The 20338-nt window shown below is 41.2% G+C and overlaps 2 protein-coding genes across 5 annotated transcripts in view; both read right to left on the reverse strand.

The window, feature by feature from the left end:
- The window catches only part of LOC110208345 (prostaglandin reductase 2-like), a 544334-nt gene that overhangs the window by 482797 nt on the left and 41199 nt on the right, over positions 1–20338 (reverse strand). The window lies entirely within an intron of this gene.
- LOC110208356 (acyl-coenzyme A thioesterase 1-like) lies at positions 5369–19976 on the reverse strand. Of its 2 annotated transcripts, XM_078151483.1 has the most exons (4): positions 19019–19976; positions 8990–9192; positions 8118–8262; positions 5369–5742 (listed from the first exon to the last, which is right to left on the reverse strand). In XM_078151483.1, exons 1-4 carry the CDS (start codon positions 19656–19658, stop codon positions 5699–5701), a joined length of 1032 nt encoding a protein of 343 aa, XP_078007609.1. In that variant the 5' UTR covers positions 19659–19976; the 3' UTR covers positions 5369–5698. The 2 variants fall into 2 exon arrangements, with proteins under 2 accessions (XP_078007609.1, XP_020841992.1); XM_020986333.2 differs by having other exon boundaries at positions 5369–8262; positions 19019–19970.

The following is a 20338-nucleotide window of genomic DNA, read 5'->3' on the forward strand; positions in this document are numbered from 1 at the left end:
TCTGCATTCAGGTTCCATATTTCTTTCTCTGGATTAGACATAAACTCTTGCAGCTCAGAAAATCCACTAGCTTCTTGACTCCCTGGTAGCTAAATGTAGTGGTGGCTGTCTTTGATTTTGATGTAAACAGTTCTGATTATTTGGTTACACATTTCTTGGGAGCTCCCCCTTAAATTGTTTGTATTTGTTGTGATTAAGTTTACAATCAAAATTATCTAAACAAAATTATAAAGACCTGAAACAAATATTTAATCAGCCCTGACATGTTTATATATTTAATAAAGTTTGAATAATAGATTAAAAGAATATATATTTAATCAGGATCCTTCCTTCTCCAAAATACAAATGTGTGCATCCTTACGCCTATCTTTTTCTCCTTGACTTCCTTTAATGTCCAGTATCATTTTCACCTCATTTGCCCCACCTTGCCATCAGGGAGTGGGTGGTCCTGGACAATTAGTCTCAACTGTTCTCAACTGCAGAAGATGCCCTGGGAATACTTGCTGGCATCCCTTTTGTCCCCAACATTCATTATTCTCTCATGCCTAGCTGCCTTAACTTCCCCCAGGGAGCTGGGCCCAGGAGACAAGCTCATGGTCAAGCCTTTGAAGCAAACAGATAACTCCTAAATAGATATCCTATATAGACATGCTCCTGTTTAGATATATTGCTGCCCAATAGACTACCTCTGTAGAGGCAAGAAACAGCCCAGAGACTGGAACATGAGTGGGATAGACAGGAGTAGGATTCAAAGTCCTTTGCCCCTCCCTCAGCCTTCCTAAGGAAAGTGGTTTATTACAGTTTCATCTTCATGTAGGAAGAACTCTAGATTTGAGGTCTTTAAAAAAGGGGGGGGTGGCACAGCTAGATGGTGCAGTGGATAAAGCTCTTACCTTGGAGTCAGAAGGACCTGAGTTCAAGTTAGGCCTCAGACACTTACTAGCTGTGTGACTCTGGGCTAGTCACTTAACCCCAATTGTCTCATCAGAAAAAAATAAGGGAAACTTCTTTTGTGACCAAGAGGTTTATTAAGAAGACCATACCCCTTTCTCTCTCCCACCTGTTTTATCTTCAGCAGCCTGCCCCCACCCTCATTTCGAATCTTAAAGACCATATTTGGACAAATAAAATTTCCTCAAGGTATCCCAGATCAGGAAAGTAGGGGGTGAGGGTAGAGGTAGAGATAAAGTTTCTGGAACTGTGCAGGGATGGGAAACTCAGAAGAGGGTGGGCTTCCAACTAATGCTAAAAACAAACAAAACCATGAGACACAGTTTAATAGTTGTCCATATACATTTTCTTTTTATTTAAATAGCTCTAGTTATTTGGTTAAATGAGATTTCTTGAGGGCACCCCTCCCCTTAAAGTGTTATACTTGCAGAGATTGTTGCTTCATTTTTAAAATTAAGACCAGATTCATATAGATATCATATATCTACCAGTATTTCTCCACATAATTGTCAGAGATTTTATGGCAAATTTTTGGGAAAAAAAGTGGGGTGCGACCATTATGTGAAGCTTTAAAAATTGTGCCAGTATTATTTAAAAATAATTTATTACTAAACTGTCTTTGGTGCAAGATTAGCATTCCATGGAATACTTGTGAATATATGTTAAAATTGAACAGTCCAAATCCATGCACATAATTTCTTCCTAACAGTTTAGTGAACATTTTTCCAGTCTGAAAAATAAAGTTTACACATTAGTTGTTATTGATTTGTGCATTATAGTCGAAATATTACACTTGAGAAAATTTCCTACATTGTTGCAAAGTACAGACTTACTAATATGTGTCCCAAGATTTTGTGCCACTATCATTGGTTTCGTTATCCGACGGGCCACCCTCAGCGCCACTCATGTTAGATGTGTTTCCTTCATCGGCACTTTGCCACAGTGCATCATCTTCAGATCCATCTAGTGCATTGGAAATTCCTGTCTTTTTGAAGCTTTTGATGACTGTTAGTGTGGTATGAGGTCCCAACTCTTAATTACCCAAGTGCATATCAGTTCCAAGGATGGAACTTAATACTTCCAATGGGTATCAATTGGTGATCACCACTCTATCATCCACTCCTTTACAGATAGACAATGCAAGTGTGCTGAGAATTCCAGGTGCGGTATCTATGTGCCACTGGTGAATGTTGCTCTGTTTACCTTTTAGGCAGTGTGACGAACAGAATTATGCCGTGTAACAATTAACAATGAAAGGTTATAAACCAATTTTTGGACTGAAAAAAACAGGATTCAACGATTATGCAGGGGCAATAATTATGCAGTAAGATAGGGTATATATGTATATAAATAGCCTTGTAATCTTCTACCTTTACCTACACACACACACACACACACACACACACACACCCATACAGCTGTGGCTGTTAGGCTCTTCTCAGGGTGAGGCATCTCTGCATGACTCCCTGGGCTCCATCTTCAATGGGCAGCTTTATTATCTTCTGCTCCTGGGTCTGGTAGATGTGACAGTACTCTTTTCAGCAAAAGCAGTGACCCATTGCCAAGTATTAGATTGGCAGAAGCCTTTGAAGACTGCTTCAGAGCCCTGAGACTGGTCACCTCTAGGACAGAGATGAGAGAGGTCTCTAGCCTCTCTGGTTTGACAATCATTCCTGGTTCAAATGGGACTTCCTAAATTGAAAGATTCCATTTTTACTTATAATCAACCAAGTTTCACTTCACAGACTCCAGGAGAATGGCTGGGGACCAAGCTGTGCCTGAAGTCTATGTCCAGGGGCAGGTTGGTTACCTCAGTGGCCTTGTTTGTATGCAATTGAATTTTTCCAGCTTCAGACTCTATCTAAGGTGTGGAGTGTTTTCTTTGTGCCTGAAAGGTCTTCCTCATTCTAATTCAGCCTCCAGCTCTAAAAACCTTCAATTTCACAGGCACACCCTGTTACACTTTTAATTTCATATTTTACTAAATCTCAGACCTTAGTCTTCTCTTCCTCAATTTCTCATTTTAGTTTGTAACAAAATCAAGCCATTCTGAGGAAAAAAGATAATGATCAAATCAAGATAGGGAATGTTTTTTTATTTCTCCTACCCCAGAACTAGTGACTAGATTAAAAGAAGGAGGGAGTCTAATTTGTTAATAACATTAGCATATGGATACAGAGCCTAGAATTCTCAGAACATCTGCATTGTCTATGTGTAAATACAACATATGCACAGACACACATGTATTTATACTAGATATATGCGTATGTATACACACAAATATATATATGTACATTTATGCATATCAGATTTTACAAATATCTGATCTGATCTTCACAATAATCCTGTGAAGTAGGTGCTATTATTATATTTGCATCTATAGATGAGCAGATTTAAGCAGACAGATGTGCCCAGGGTCACACTGCTACTAAGTGTTTGAGACTGGATTTGAAGCCAGATCTTCCTGAATACAAGTCCAGTGTTCTATCCACTGTGCCACCCAGCTGCCTAGGTTAGATTAAGAGAAGGTTTTTTCTCCTCAAAGGCAAGCTTGCATTTCTGTTATCCCCTTTTGCTATATAATTCAATAGCCATCTGAAAATGAGGCAATTTTGTCAGGCACCTAAGTGACACAATGCATAGAGAGCTAGATTTGGTGTCAGGAAGACCTCAGTTTAAATTCAGCTTCAGACCCTTAATAGCAGTGTGGCTCTGGACAGGTCCCTTAACTTCTTAGTCTCATCTGTAAAATGGGAATAGTATTGGTCCATACAAGATACAGATGGATGGTATCCTTAAAGAGGAAGACTGGCTGCTCTAAGCAGCAGAGCAGAAAATAGCCACAGTGAAGATGAGAAGGAATTAATTCGTCCTGGGATGGTCTGCAACCAGCCTCAGTAGCAGCAGCAGTAGTGGTTGATGGCAGCGGAGAAGATGAGAATGCAAGGTGCCAAGGAGTGCAGAGCTGAATGGTTTAGCTTTTTCAAGGCACAGACTCTAGAAAGGCTCTGAGAGGTAAGCAACTACTATGTTTCTATATAAGGAAATTGAGAGTAAACATAGCTCTAGGTCAGAAGTTCTAGAACCGGCTAAAGGTGGATGAAACTGGTTGTTTGGTTAGAGGCTGGGAATAGGACCAAGGTTAAGCTTTACTTAGAGGGCACATGCGTAACAGGCTCAGTAATACTAACTTCTCTGCCCAGAGAAGAGCAATAGCACAAAACTAGGCACATTTCATATGTTAATGGGAGAAGGAACATGTTAAGGAATGATATGAAGTGAGAGTATCAGGAAGATCGTAACCCAGAAGAGCAGGGACCAATCTCGGCTCTGAAGGGAGGGACAAGAAGGAACTAACTGCACAAAAGGCTTGCTCTGGCTTCTGTCGGAGTGTGTGTGACCACACACACCCACTTCTTGCAAAAACCGTAAATAACATTTTGCAACTAGGGAAGCAGCCAGCCCTGACAGCTCATTTGTACCTCCCTAACTCTACCAAGGAGTGTCTGAACCCCGTTTTTAACAAGGCCTTCAGGAACTATCCATTCCAATCCACACTCAAAAGGAATCCCCATTACAACATTATAGCATAATGGCCTGTGCTTCCAGATCTCCAAGGAGGGAGTGAAAATCCACTTTTTCTCCAGGCAGTCCATTTCACAAACTGTTTGACATGAATGTGATTTAAAAAATGCAGAATGTAGCTGGTTTTCTTCTTAGCAATAAAGACTGCTAATAATGCCTTACTTATCTTTGGTTTTTGTATCCCCAGAACTCAACCCAGTGCCTAGGACATGGTAAGTACTTAATAAATGCTTTATCTACCTTTATCTTAACTTTATTTCACCAAATTTCATTTACTTCTTGCCCTTTCTCCTTTGGCTTCAAATTTGCAAGAGGTTTTTCCAGCTCTACCCTGGCTGGAAAGTTAAAATATTGTATCTAAAGTGAGATGCTCAGGGACTTCATAGAGAATGGAGTGAGTTATATCAGTATTTTACAAATGCTTTCATCTCACTCTCTCTAAAGTAGGGCTCTCCTGACCCCTTATTGTTCTTCCAAATACATCCACATGATTGCTTGAAGCGTCATAGCTCAGGTCTTCTAACAAGCATCACAGATCTTTAAACGGTCAGATGGGAAGGAAATTGAGAAAACTGATCAATCTGCAGGCTGGCCCCTGTTCTTACCACCACTAGCTAATACTGCATTTTCTTTCTCTGGCTTTAGAAATGACTCCCCCAAACTTTTGGAGGGTGATGGAACCTAGTTAAAAACAAACAAGCAAAAATAAAATTGGAGTTATTCCTTAAAAAAGCCAACACAATGTCAGTAGATTGAGACTGTCAACTGGACCAAACTGGCCTCTAACCTGTGGGTGGCCAGAGCTGAATAAAGCAGACTAGAGACAGAAGAGTCAGGAATCAAACAGAAGTTTAATTTCAAAATGAGGGAAAAGGCTTACAAGCAAGGACACCTGTACTGGGGCCCCACACCTAGTTGGGGGGACCCAAGGCAGTGGGACTGAACCTTGATTTGTATACTTGTGGCCAGACAAAGAGTCAAACAGTGTAGTGTAGCAAGAGAAATGAGGTACAACAGCAGCAGGGAGGCAAGGTTGTCTAGTGACAAGAAGTCCGTTCATAGCAGGGCTTCATGTCTGGGCCTCTTGGTGTTTCAGTTCCAGAAAAGGAGCGCAAAGGATTGTTGTTATGCCAAGTTCAGGGCACAGCTTGCTTGCTGGGCCTTAGGTCTGGAAAACAGGGGGTCTCCTAATATCTTGACAAGGTACTGCTCAATTGAGAGAAAGACAGGGAGCTTAGGTACTGTCATTTATAGTACTGCCCACTGTTGTCTAGGGAAGCAGTTGATTTCTTCAACATTTTCACTGGGATGCTTAAGGTCTTTGGCTAATAGAAAGGGGTTGGTCTTGTCTGATAGAAATTCTGAGAGTCAAAATTCTGAGCACAATCAATTTATTCATTAGACTAGTAGTAACCAATGAATTGGATCAATAGCCTCTCTCAATGACCAAAGACTTAGAGTGAGGGCTGACCGGGTCTTTTATAATAATCAGCAAGATGGCAGAGCAAAATCTCGAACAACACTGGTGTGTCTTCTTCTGACTGGATATTGATGACATAATCAGAAATTAGATTCCATCATTTGGACCTCCCCAACTGAAACCCCTTTAACAACAGCCAAGACATGTGACTGGGTGCACAAGGCAAAGGTTCTCAGGAGATGGGAGCTGCTGTAACATCTTAAGGGCAGCTAGGTGGCTCAGTGGATAGAGTATTTGACCTGGAGTCAGGAAGACTCAACTGAGTTCATATCTGGCCTCAGATACTTAGTAGCTGGGTGACCCTGAGTAAGTCACTTAACCCTGTTGCCTCTGTTTCCTCATCTGCCAAGAAGACCCCAAATGGGATCACCACTGAACAACAATGCAATAGTTTAAACTGGTGAGATTTGATCTTTTAGGTTAATCAGTTTTCTGTGGAAAATGGGTGATGGGTACAGCTGCAAAGATGGAGGCGAAGCTTGACCTTTAGGAGAGTTTCTCTGGGATGTGGGTGGTGAGTGAAGTTTACAAGGAGAAGGAACCACAAAAGAGAATATTCAATCTAGTTTGATTGAGTCTTAGCAAAATAGAATTAAAATCAGTTTTTAATTTTACAGTACATTAGAGGTCTTGGGATATAGAGATGGGCTGTTATGTATTGGTATAGAATGGGTTCATTGACACGAGAGGTCCTGTAAATGGCAGAGTGGAGCAAGTGTTGGGGAAAGGAACAGAGAGGCTTGGAGGTAGGGGACAGATACAAAGGCACCAAGGTGCTGACAGGGAGGGAAAGGAGATGATGGGGCATTCTTCTCCCACACTGAAATTCTATCTTCTTTGGCTCACAAGTAGGGCAGGGCTGGGAAAGAATCTATTTGCCCACTGCCACATATAGGTGTACACATATAATAGACCAGGCCTGATCCAGGCTGGTCTGCTACCTCAGGTTTGAGATTGAAACAAAATGAGATACTCATAGAATAACTGACAAGCCATTGCAGGGGAAAGATATTTAGAACAGAAAAAAGGTAATTGGTGAGGATACATCCTTAACTCAGATGAGCAGCTTCCTTGCCTTTGGTAACCCACTCGGCCAGCCTAAGAAAGTGGCTGAACCTCCTCATTCCCCACCTTTTTTTGTACTTTTCTCTAGTACCAAATATACTTAGGTATCCTAGCTCCTGGGATCAGATGCTGCACTTGGACCACTTCCATAATAGGTAACGATAAGGCTTTTGCTATGAGAAGCACATTGTTTAGTTCTAGATCCTGTACCTGGTGTCTTATTTATTTTTAAGATCTGATAACTTTCTTAAGGCACAGAAAGAATATTTCTAGGAAATTTATAAGCACCTTGTATAAGCCTAGAGGTCTCTGACAATTCTATAGGTTTATAGAGTTTATATCTCATGTAAAATAAGTACTCTCTCACCGTTCTCATGTTTCACAAAATTACTCTTTTATTCCTTGGGGAAAACTGTTTACTTAAAAAAAAACCTTTAAGAGCTTTAAAATTATTATTACATTCGACTTTATCTTACTGATGAGAAAAAAACCCTATTCCAGTTATTCTAAAAATAATCTCTCTAGTTGGTATCATCTCAACACACCTTTAGCATATACCATTTAAAATTCTAAATGGTGAGTTACAATTTGGGAGATTTGTTATCATTTCCTAAATGTTTGTGGAAGAAGGCTTGGAGTTGTTTCCAAGCATCAATTTGGGCCATGGAGTGGGCCCTAACTTCTCCTCCCCAGATCACAGGTTTGCCCACCAAATTGTGAAAGGAAACCAGGCACACAGGGAAATACGGGAGCTCAATATAGTGTCCTGTTGCAGGGTAACAGATAATCTTGGGTTTTTTCTTCCCATGGGCTTGTAACAATTTGGCAGCTTCATTGGCATAGAATTCACTTTTCCAGTTATGGTCATCCAGACCAACGAGAAACAGGAAACAACTCTCAGCCTTCTGAACTGGAATTAAGCTTGTTCGGTTGGGTTCCTCCAAAGGGTTGTTGAGAGCATCAACGATGTCTGCAAACCCATCTTTAGTCATCTTGATACGTTTTGGGTCACTACCCAGTGGGGGAATGGTCATACCTTTATAGTGTAGTGCACACCCTACATTTGCCAGGGAGCCATTGAGGGTGACAGTAGCTGTGATGTCCTTCAAATGGGAGGCCATGGAGAGGCACAGATCACCCCCTTTAGAAAATCCAAGCAGCCCAACTCCTGGACCCTTTACCTGAGAAAGTCAGAGAATCAGAGAAGGAATGAGAGTAATGTTATGACTAACAAATATAACAGTTAGGCGCAGTTAGGTATCGCAGTGGATAGAGCACTGGCCTTGAAGTCAGGAGGACCTGAGTTTAAATCTGGCCTCAGACATTTGACACTTACTAGCTGTGTGACCCTAAGCAAGTCATTTAACCCAGATTGCCTTAAAAAAAACCACCACCTTAACAATAGCTTTACTCTTGCCCTAAGAGATTAGTGAATTCTGCACTAATCCCTGCTTATATCAACATGACATGTAAAGCTCATGTTATACAGCATTTTCATCATAACCCTATTTTAGAAATATTATGATATCCATTTTTCAGATAAGAAACTGAGGACCAAATTGCCCACAATCACAGAGTGACTTAAAATTCAAGAAAGTTAGGTGGTACAACAGATGGAGCACTGGACCTCCTATAGTCAGGAAGACCTGAGTTAAAATTCTGCCTAAGGCACTTACCAGCCATGAGACCCTGGATAAGTCACTTAACCATATTTACAATTACCTTATCTATAAAAGAACTGCAGAAGGAAATAGCAAACCACTTCACTTCTCAATAAACTCTTACAATAGGAGGTTTCATTCTAAAAATTTCTAAATTTCTAAAAACAAAGAGCAATCAGGGAAAGCATCTACCCCCAGAATCAAAGAAACTAAAAGAAGAATGAAGTCATAAAATGAGAAGACAAACCTGGGAGTGGTTTTTCAGGTACTGGACAGCCTCTTCAAAGTATTCCAGATGAAGTTCCTTCATGTCTTTGGGAAGGTCCTCAAAGGCATAGTATGCCAGGGCCAGCACAGCGAAACCACGTCTAGCCAACAGACTAGCTCTGTATTCAAACAGGCCACCTCCAGTTCCAAACATGTCGATGATCCCAGGGAAGGGCCCTGAGCCTATAAGAAAATCAAAGTCATAAAGCATTCCGTTTAAAGTCTTCCCTCTGAATTCTGAGGATAGTCAAGTTGTTTGCTCTTAGACGACACATTCTGAGACACCATAATATTCCCTGTTCACTACTGCATGAGAGAATATACCTGGGTTACATCTGTACAGTATGCTTTAAAAAACAAAAACAAACTCAATTAACTGGAAAAGAAATAGCTAACATTATATAGTGCTTACTGATGTGGTTTAGGGGTTCAGGGATGCCGGGACCCCAAGATCACAACATGCAGATCCTGCCTGAAAGAATTCGATAGTTTAATTCGATAGTTTAAACCTAAAATTTAAGGCTCAAACAGCAAATCATAAGACAATAGAAAATTTCATCAAAGAAAATGGTAGCAATTAGACAACATTCCTAAACATTTGGGATGACCCAAAACGGTCATAAAGGGGAAATGTGTATCTCCAAACACGTTCACCAAAAAAGAGAAAGACTATATTAATAAATTGGACGTGCAACTTAAAAAAAAAGGCCCTAGAAAACCGACAAATTAAAAAACCCCAACTAAATATCAAAATGCAAATCCTGAAAATCAAAGAATTAACAAAATGGAGAGAGAAACATGAATTGAGAAACAAAACCAGAAGCTGTACTTTAAAAAACCATAAAACAGAAACCAATAACTAGTTTGATTGTTTTAAAAAGAGAAAATAGAAAACCCGAATCAATAGTACCAAAAATGAAAAAGTAGAAAACATAGCAAAAATATTTATAAGCACTCTTTTTTGTTGTAGCAAAGAACTAGAAACAAAGGGAGTATCATTAATTGGGTAATGGCAGAATGAATTGCAGTTTTTATTTATAATGAAAGATCATGAGTTCTCTTTGGACATACTGTGTTTGAGATACTTATAGGACTTCCAACAAAATATCCAAAAGGCTGTTGGTGAGGTGGGAGCTGTGCAGAAAGACTAGGGTTGGAAATACGGATCTGTGAATCATCTGAAAGACTGAATATGGGACTTATTCTCTGTGCATCTTGATTTCCCCACCTGTCAAACAAGAGACTGGAATAAAAGACCTATAAGGCTTTGTTTAGCATCGCTTATAAGTGGTAGAGCCTGTGTTAAAAATAGGTCTTCTAACTCCCAAGGCCAGCATTCTTTCTAGTTCTCTACCCTGCCTTCTAATAGGTTCTGGGAATACGTGGCTAGTAGTAAGTTGTGTGTTAGCCAAGCCAATCAGTCTGTGGTGGGGTATCAGTTAAGGAATCTTTACTCTTTAAACCAATTTAGCCAATGCTTTTATATTTTCTTTGTTTCGGTTTCCCTTAATTTCCTAGAAAAAACCCTTCTTGAAAATTCCAACCTTGTCTCAGCTGAGGAGAGGAGAGAATAGGATTTCCCACACCTAGGCAGTATAGCCATGGAAATCCAGCTATCTCAAAGCCACGCACGATGGTGGCAGCTAGGGATTGCAGTGAATAGAGCAGTGGACCTGGAGTCAGGAAGACCTGAGTTCAAATGTGACCTCAGACTGAGAAGATTAAAATTGATCCAGTTGTTCTTAGTGGTGGTGGCCCTTCATGACGTTCTTCAAGACATCATGAGGGTCATGTCTTGCCCCGAATTGGATTTAAGTGAGGCAGAGCCGAGCAGAGTCATCAGGCTCCCTGTCTCCTCCAAAGTCATTAAAGTCTCGTGGCAAGACAAAAGTCAAAATGTCTGTCAGTGACCCAGGGTGCAGTGGATGACCTTGGCCTTTCTAAATTAAGGTCTTCCCCAGGTCTCAGTTTGTCTGAGGCCACGCCCATTCAATGACTAAGGGCTAGGTCAGACTTGAGACAAAAGATAGCCCAATTTAGCATTACAAATGTCAGTCTAGGAGGGATAGACTCTCACAGTTTCCCACCCAAACAGAAAACAATTGCTATTTATTCTAAGCCATCAAAACCTAAACAATAAGCCATAGAGACTTGGGTTGGGGCTATTATTGGCCATTCAGTGAAAGCCAGAGTGACTTGGGTTTAAAGGCATAGTCAAGTAGCTTCATTTAAAAGACAATGGGCTTTTAAAAAACCTATCTTTTCAGAACTGTATTTCAAGAAAACAAAAATGAAAACTGCACAGGACAAAAAGTAAATCGTCCTATCTTTTTGAAAAACAATGAAGAAGAATTGATCCTGTATCATTTTCTTATTGATCCTATTTTAAAAGTAATTGATTTTACCCTGTAACTGCTTAAGTTATGGTTATTTGTCTCTGAACTTAGTTCAGAGTTCAGCTGGACCATAAGGTTTAAGTTAAAAAATCCAGCTTTCCTGCTCAAGGAAGTTTACTAATGTGTGGGTATGAAGACCCTTACCAATAAATCGGAGACTCAGAGATATTAGCAAAAAGAATAGTTTGTTTTGAATGGGATGTCCCAGTGAAGACTCCTCAGTGTAATTAAGGTTTGGGATAAGGCTGAGTGGGATGAGGGGTCCTGTGAAGACTTTTCAGAAGAATAAATAGAAACTGTATTAGACTCAAGGCAGGAATAGCAGCCCGACAGGCCTATGTTTTGATTTACTAGAAATCACCTGATTTACGGGAATCCAGCCCCAAGTACCCTCCCTTTTTAGGCCATTGTTATATCAGTAGTTAAAGTTTGCCAAGCCTGAAACCCTTGAAACCACCCCCTGTATTTTGTTGTTACACCTGCTGCTATATTTTGGTCATGGTGACCTGGCTATACAGTACAGTGTCTAGCTTGACTGCACATTTTTAATTGCTTCTTTGATATTACTTCAGCAAACTAAGGGACTAAAATATGGATATGTATGTTGTTTCTTTGTTATTCATAACTAAGATATGCATATCATTTGTTTGATATTTGTTTCTATGGTAGAGTTTCCCATTGAGATTGTGAGCCAAATAGTAGACAGTTGGTGGGAGGGGGCCCGTTAGGGTTATTTAATTGGGCTTTTCTGCTTTCTTATCTGTCTCCCTTCATCAGAACATACTGGTAGAAGGACACCCGAATCTTGAGATTTGAAATAATAATAAACTTTTAACTTTCTGTTCCTACCTAGGTACCTCTAAGTGTGTGTTTTTTTTTTAATTTGAGTTGTATCCCAGACAGTTTATTGGCTTTCTCGAGAAAGGGCTCCCTCAGAGCGCCCAAAAGATGGCGCCGACCAAAGAGAGCAGAATTGTGTTCAGCTCAGCAGGTTTTATAGATCCTAACCGCAATCCCGCTGCCCACCCACTGGCTCTTCTTCCCATTGGCTGGGCTTCAGAGCTCACAGTCTAACTGCAGAAACTTCTCCCCAGCACCAAGGACAAAACCACAGAATGGTTTGCTTCAACAACTAGGGAGGGGGCCTGAGGAGGGATAGAATCCAGGTGAACAGGATGTGGCTGTCACCTGATCTACTTGTGACACTGCTTTCTCAGCTAGGCAGCTTCAGAGAAATAGAGGGAGGGGTCAGCTACACTGAGGGGGCTTCACTATTTCAGCATTCCATTCACTAACCTTGTGGAATGTGTGAGAAAGCAAGGCAGTTTGGGCCTGATATCTTTACTCTATCATACTATTCTTCAAGGATGTCTAGTTTACTGTCCAAAAGTCTGGGCCACTGTCTCTCACCTAGACTCAAACAAAAAGTACTTCTTAGACTCAGGAGAGAAGAAGGGGGTTTACTGCTAGTCCCCATTACCAAAATCTAGCCAATAGCTTACTATGTTGTTCCCTTTGTCCCAGCTCTGTAACCAGTCATGATGCCCTTAATTCCATGTTGGCTACCTTGTTCTGTTCTTTGTTCTATACTTCCAAAACCTCTTGCTGGAAGAGCTGCAACTGGGGTTGGGCAAATAGAGCTGTGCCCCCAGGGCATGCAGCCTTAGAGGAGGGGTGCTTTTACCCTGGGAGAGTGTCCTTCCTTCCAACCTCAAAAAATTGTCCCTGCACCCCAGGCCACTGCCAGTCATCTTGACTTTTGTCTTGCCATTGGACTTTGATGACTCTGGAGGAGACAATGAGGCTGATGACTTTACTTACCTCTGCCTCACTTAAACTCTGCCAGCAGCCGGTGTGCTGCAAGACAGAGCGGTGAAAGAAAAATGGGGAATGGGAAATGGAGAAAGAAAAGTCAGGCTAGGTGAGTCTGAGATTAATGCTCAAGACTAGTTTATTTCAGGTGTTTTCATGATTATATACCTATAGAAAACAGCTTTGTACCAGGAGAAACTATCTACAAGAGCTAATTAACAACATAAACAAACCAAGCAGCTAAAGATCCTCACTTTCTCTTGACAAAGTAGTTTTAATGCCAAAATTCATAACTATTGTTTCCCTGCCCAGCTCTTCGTGTTATCTGCCCGAGTCAGCCCCCGGACCTCAAGGCTGGTCAGGAGTGAGAACTTAGAATCAACAAACCCTAACAAATGGAATTGGGGCAAGAGTCAAGGGAGCGTTTATCCTGAGGCAAGCCTCTATAGTACTGACCCCTTAAGCCTGTAAGGACTTAGAGATTTTCCATAAGGACCTGGCTCCCTACAAACCCAATTAACAAGTAAGTCAAAATATCACCCTCCTATTGTTAGAAACAGGGTTCAGACGCTCCTTGGTAAGGTTAGGAAGTTCCTGGGCGAGCTGTTGCAGCCCACTATTTCCCTAACTGCCAACCATCAGAGTTCTGTTCTCCTTCAAGGAATGAAAATGAACCAAAGTGAGCGAAGGAAGTGTTTATTTACGGTTCTTGCAGGAAGTGGGGGTGTGGTACCCCAAAAGGACACACACCCCAACAGAAGCCAAAGCAAGCCTTTTGTGCAGTTAGTTCCTTCTTGTCCCTCCCTTCAGAGCTGAGATTGGTCCCTGCTCTTCTGGGTTACAATCTTCCTGATACTCTCACTTCATGTCATTCCTTAACATGTCCTTCCTCCTGTTAACATATGAAATGTGCCTAGTTTTGTGCTATTGCTCTCCTCTGGGCAGAGAAGTTAGTATTACTGAGCCCATCATGCATGTGCATGCACACTCTAAGTAAAGTTTAACCTTTGTCCTACTTCCAGCCTCAGCTGCTTTTAGCCAGTGCTAGATTCTCTGACCTAGTGCTACCTTTTCTCTCAATTTCCTCATATGGAAATATAATCCTGTCTTACCTCCCACACTGTTATCATTGGAACCAAGGAGGAACAACTCCCCAATACCTATATAAGGCAAACTGTTCTTTTGTTCCAGGTCTTTGGCATTAATGGAGGCAAGCCATTGACTCTTGACAGGTAGCATGCCTCTTGTAATAAATGTTATCTTGTACAGAGACCTGCCTCAATTTACCTTTTTGTTAAATTTCAATCGAAACAAGATATTGTAGGGAAGTCACTTAACCTCTGATGCCTCAGTTTCCTCAACTGTAAAATGGAAATTATAGTAATAGCACCTACCTCACAGGATTGTTGTATCAAATGCTCATAACATTGCCTGGTACATAGTAAATGACGGGGTTGGGATCTAAAGGAAAAGGAAGGAAAACCCTGGACTTTCCCACATGGCCAAATTTCTGGTGTTTGCCTAAGGCTATATTCCCATCAACTGGCCTTTCATTGTGGCTACACCAATCTCCCCTCCATTGTCTTGCCTCCCTAAAGCCCCAGGCCACTTCCCACCCTTGGTAATGGACTACTTAGCCACTCCTAGATGTCTCCCACAGTCTTTCTGTATATAAGGTCCATCTTGTCTCCATTAAGACGGTGGGATTCTTATAATCTAGCCACTGCTCAGATTCTTAAAATCTAGCCAATAGCTTACTAATGTTCAGATTCCTTAACTGTCTGCCCAATATGATGGATTTAGGTTTAAACTAATCAATTAATTTTTAATCCTTTCTTTAAAAAATTTAATTTTTATCCTGAACTTCAACACCAAAAAGAGCATTTATATCTATAGATACATGCACACATGTATATCTCAGAACATAAAAAAGAGGATTATATATGAAATCAGGAATTTCCATTTTGTAGAAAAAGGATATAATAAATTCCACAGATCACTCTCAAAACTATCTTGCTTATCTATGTTTCCTTCTGAACTTCTTTCTGTACTCTTCTGAACATTAAAAAAAAAAGTTTCAATGGCTCTTTTGGCAAGGGTGAGAATCAATATTCTTATCATCTCTCTTCCTCCTATCCCAAATTAAAAACTGAAAGAAAGGGGGAAAAACACTTTTGGAACAAGTAAACACAGTTAAGCAAAATTAATCCTTACAGTTTCCATGTCAAAAATTTTTTATCCCTGCACCTTGAATAAATTATCCCTCTCTCTCTTAACAAGTTGGTAACATGCATCAAGTTGGAGAAATAATTGGTCACTGCATTCATCAGAATTTCTAAGTCTTTCAAAGTAGTTTCCCTGCCCCCCCTTCTTTACAGTGGTGCTATAACCCCTTCCTCCATATTTGTATATTCCTCAGCTACCTCAGTTGTGGGGAATAGCATGTTCTACCATCTCTTATTCCACCCATACACACTAGTGTATTCCTTTTATTCTCTTCTCTTTCTTCTTTTAAAATCTTCAGAATGGAATCAATCCATCTCCGGGATCTCCATTTTCCTAATGTAATTCCCTCAATACACTTTGACTACAGTAAGATTCTGAAGGGCAACTTGTTTCTTCTCTCTCATAAGGATGTTAGCACTATATCATACTATAGCTGCTTCCAATCACTAAAAATAAATTTAACTTTATAGATTTCCCTTGAGTCTTGTTTTCTATTTCAAAGTTCTTACTAAGCTTTTGTCTTTTTCATCAGAAATGCTTGAAAATCCTCTATTTGATTAAAGATCTACTTTTCCCCTTGTTGCATTGTACTCAGTCTGGCAGAGTTACTTTTCTTTGTTTTTTGCTTTTGCTTTTTGGTAAGGGTTAATTGATTTGCCCAGGATCACACAGCTAGTAAGTATTAAGTGTCTGAGTATGGATTTGAACTCAGGTTCTCCTGACTCCAAGGCCAGAGCTCTATCTACAGCGCCACCTAGCTGCCCCCATTATTTTTGGTTTTAAGCTAATATATTTTACCTTTTGATATATTGTATTTCAAGATCTTCTCTCATTGATAGTGGAAGCTTAATAGGTCTTGTGTGATCCTGAGTGTGGTTCCTTGGTACTTGAATTGTTTCTGAATACTTGCAGTATTTTTTCTTTTATGTGAGAGCTCTGAATTTGGGCCTTGACACACCTAACCCTTCTCATATTGTAGTTTCTTGTTCTATGTTTTCTTGGCTTTGTTCATTTTTTTCGTCTCAGCGTCACATAGAACTTTTACAAAAGTTGACTAGAGCACAGGCACAAATCGTCCGTGTGAACATTTGGAGTAGAAATGTCTCTAAATTTGCACACATATAAGCATATATTATATCATATAATAATATATTATACAATATATTATCATATAATATATTATGGATAACTATATACATAATATATACATATATATTAAATATAAATACAAGCCAAAAAGAGTCCCTTTCCCTTAAAGAATTTGTGTTCTACAGATGACATTTGCCTAGATAGGTATATAGAGGTATATAAGTGTATACCTCTTGCCTAGACTATTGTAATAGTCTTCCTGCCTCCAGGATCTCCCCTCACAGCCACTGCTAAAACTCAGGTCTGACCCTGTATGTCATTCCCCTTCTCAAGAAGTTCCAGCGGCTCCCCAATTCCTCTGACATCAGTAACTCTTCACAACTTGGCTCCAGTCCACCTTTTTACACATACTATGCATGACTCAGCAGTATGTACTCTCCAGTACACACAAATTGGCCTACCTGCTGTCCCTCACCAAGTCATCCACCTTTCATCTCCGAGCCTTTGCTATCCCCTACACCTGGCCTTTAAGTATATAAATTCCTTCAAAGCTCACTACAAATACCACTTCCTACCTCAGGCTCTTCCTAATTCCTAGTACCTGTTGGTGCTTTCCCTACCCACTCTGAAATTATATTGACCTTGTATTTGCTTTTTTTTATGGGCTGCTGGGTGGCACAGTGGATAAAGTGGTTGGCCTAGGGTCAAGAGCTCAGTCTTCCTGAGTTCAAATCTGGCCCCAAACACTTACAAGCTCTTTGGCCGTAGACTAGTCCCTTAGCCCTGTTTGCCTCAGTTTCTTTATCTGTAAAATGAGCTGGAGAAGGAAATGGAAAACCACTCTAGTATCTTTGCCAAGAAACACCAAATAGGGTTATGAAGAGTAAAAAAATGATTTAACAACAACAAAAATTTGCTTTTCATATATTTTCTAACTACCTCTATGTTTGTGTATTGTTTCTCCATGTAAGTTCTTTGAGAACAGAATGTATTTTTTTCTTTTCAATCTCCTTTACCTAAACACTAGTAACTCCTCTGAGTTTAAGGAAAAAACTTTTTTTTCCACCTTCTATACTTAAATCTATCTTTATTTAGAAAGTGTCATCACTGCTACTATATTATTGTCTTGGCTTAGCCATGTGAATGAGATCATACCTCAGTTATTTGCTTCTTCCTTTGTTCCTACCAAAATCATTTTATAGCTCTACTTTTGTCTTATTTGTATCAGTACTTTAAATAAATGTCTATATATTCTGTTTTGTCACCATAGTAAATATTTCTCCATCAATTTTTCCTCCTTTGTGTTAGTGATATAAAAATTCCTTCAATTTGTCTGACTTTCCTGCTAAAGTCATTTATTACCTCAATTTTTTCTCCATTCTCTTAGATTTTAAAAAAATACAATCACAACATCCACAAGAGAGACAGTTTAACAGTTTGTTTGCCCATTTATTCCTGTAATTCTTTTTTTATGCCCCCCCCTTTTTTTTTGCTAAACTTACTTTAATATTTCAAGTACCTATGATCTTGTCTCTGGGTGGGGGAGCACAGTCCCTGCATAACTGATCTTTGAAAATTATAGTGGTTGATAAACTTAACCCTTCCCAGCAATACAAGGATCTAAGATATCTCCAGAGGCCTCGTGATGGAAAATGCTATCCACATCCAAAGAAAGAACTATGAAAGTTAAATTGCTATCTTTTTTTTTTCTCTTCTGTTGAGTTTTGTTTCCTCTTTCTGATGGTTCCTCCTATTGGTTTTAGGTTTTACTTATAACACCACTAATGTGAAAACATGTTTAATAGGAATGTAAATGCATAGCCTATATCAGACTGTGCGCTGTCTTGGGGAGGGTGGTGGGGAGGAAGGGAGAGAAAAATTTTAAACTCAAAAGCATATGGAAGTGATTATTGGTAAATCAAAATAAATTAATAAAATTTAAAAAAAATTACAGTGGCTAAAAAACTCACCATTGAAAGGTACTCTGGTCAGGAGCTTACCTAGGCTGGGATTTAGACAAGAGAGACATGTAGTATCAGCATCTGATGATGCCTTACCAGTTTGATAGGGCTTGCCCCAAATAGCATAACCTTTAATGAATATGTAAGGATACCAGACAATCGCAAATGTTTGCTTTATGCAACTGAGGTCATGGGACTTAGAGGAGTCTAGTGGTGAATTCCTGGACCTGAACCTGAGACTTCAGTCATGGCTCAGAAATCATGGGATTTAGAATTGGAAAGAACTTTAGACTGATTTCTAAGTCAACTCCTTAGTGCTTCCCCCCCTGCCCCCAAACCCCTGAGAGATGTCCATCCATCCCTGTGACATCTCAAGCTTCTTTTAGAATGCCAGGGGGATCCCTGGAACTTCAGAATGCTAGAACATCCTGCTGTAGGAGACAGAAAGAAAGAGGGGTGGGTGATTAAATGAGGGGTCAGAGAAGAAAAGCACGGGAAGGAGGCGGGGGTCGTAGGGGCACTCACCTGGAGGCAGGAAGAGAGTGGCCCGCACGTTGCCCTCTCGCACCGGGATCCTCTTCACCCCTGGCCCCAGGAAGCCCCGCTCGTGGACCACCTGTGCCAGCACCTTGGTGGGCTGGGGGTCGTGACCCTCGTACACCTCGAGGTCCACGAGGAAAGGGGTCTGCACGTCCCGCTTCACCAGCCGCCAGTAGGGCTTGTCGGGCTTCATGCTCCAGAAGAGCCCCATGGGCTCCACGCCGCGGTAGCTGCCCCCCAGAGCGGGCGCCCGCGCCAGGTCCAGCTGCCCGCCCGCGTCCGCCTCGTAGCGGGCCGAAGCCTGGAAGAGCTCCCCTTTCTCATCGCGGAGGGAGGCGCGCAGGGTGACTCGCTGGGCCGGGGCCAGACCGTGCACGGAGATCGCCAGCGGCTCGTCCCACAGGCTGCGGGGCCCGGGAGTCAGGCGCACGCTCACGGCCATGGAGGAGGAGGCGGCCTGTTTGGAGAAGGCCCAGAGGCTGGAGCCGACGGTCGGAGGCTCCGCGTTACTTATCAAGGGCGGAAAAGCACGCGGGGCCCGACTGCGCGGAGTGGGCGGCCACGGGGATTTTGCCCAGTCTGCCGAGAGTCTTGCGAAACAGCGGGGACTTCGCATTAAAGCCATGAAGCGATAGAAGGAGGTGCCAGTCTGAAAAAAGGGTTTCTAACCGCGGACAGCAGAACTAAGGGATGAACCGGAGCCCCGACTCCCTATCAAAATCAGCTTTACTGAGGCCAGCAATGTCACGGGATCATAATCCATAACTTCATAAGCCCGTAGATATGTCAGCGAGGTCAGCAGACCCTGGCACCGGGAGTGACAAGTGCAAGCGGGTGAGTCTTGCAAAGGAGATCCTGAAATGCTCCAGAGCCCCGTCCCTGCATCTCAGTCTAACGGGGAGAAGATGCTGTCTCTGGAAATGCAAGGCAGTGCTTCCGTCACTCCGCCCCCACTCACCCCTAGCGGTATTTCATTGTTTGGTTTCTCCCAGAAAGTCGAGATTCTTTTTTTTTTTTTAATATGGTACCGTATATTTCAGAGTTTAATACTCAGCATAGTTAACTAGAAAATTTCTCCTGTGTTTTGAATTCTAATTTTAAAAAATCCGAGGATGTCTTACCTGCCTATGGGGGAAGAATTTCAGTTTGCCAATTAAAAGCAAACCATTAAAGGCATCATATACATAACATATTCTCAACATTCTATTAAGGGGAATTCCCCCTTTTTTCTTTTTTGCTAGGCAATGGGGTTAAGTGACTTGCCCAGGGTGACATAGCTAGTAAGTGTCAAGTGTCTGAGGCCGA

This window comes from Phascolarctos cinereus, unplaced genomic scaffold (assembly GCF_003287225.1).
Source record: "Phascolarctos cinereus isolate Bilbo 61053 unplaced genomic scaffold, phaCin_HiC Scaffold_3;HRSCAF=262, whole genome shotgun sequence".
NCBI lineage: Eukaryota > Metazoa > Chordata > Mammalia > Diprotodontia > Phascolarctidae > Phascolarctos > Phascolarctos cinereus.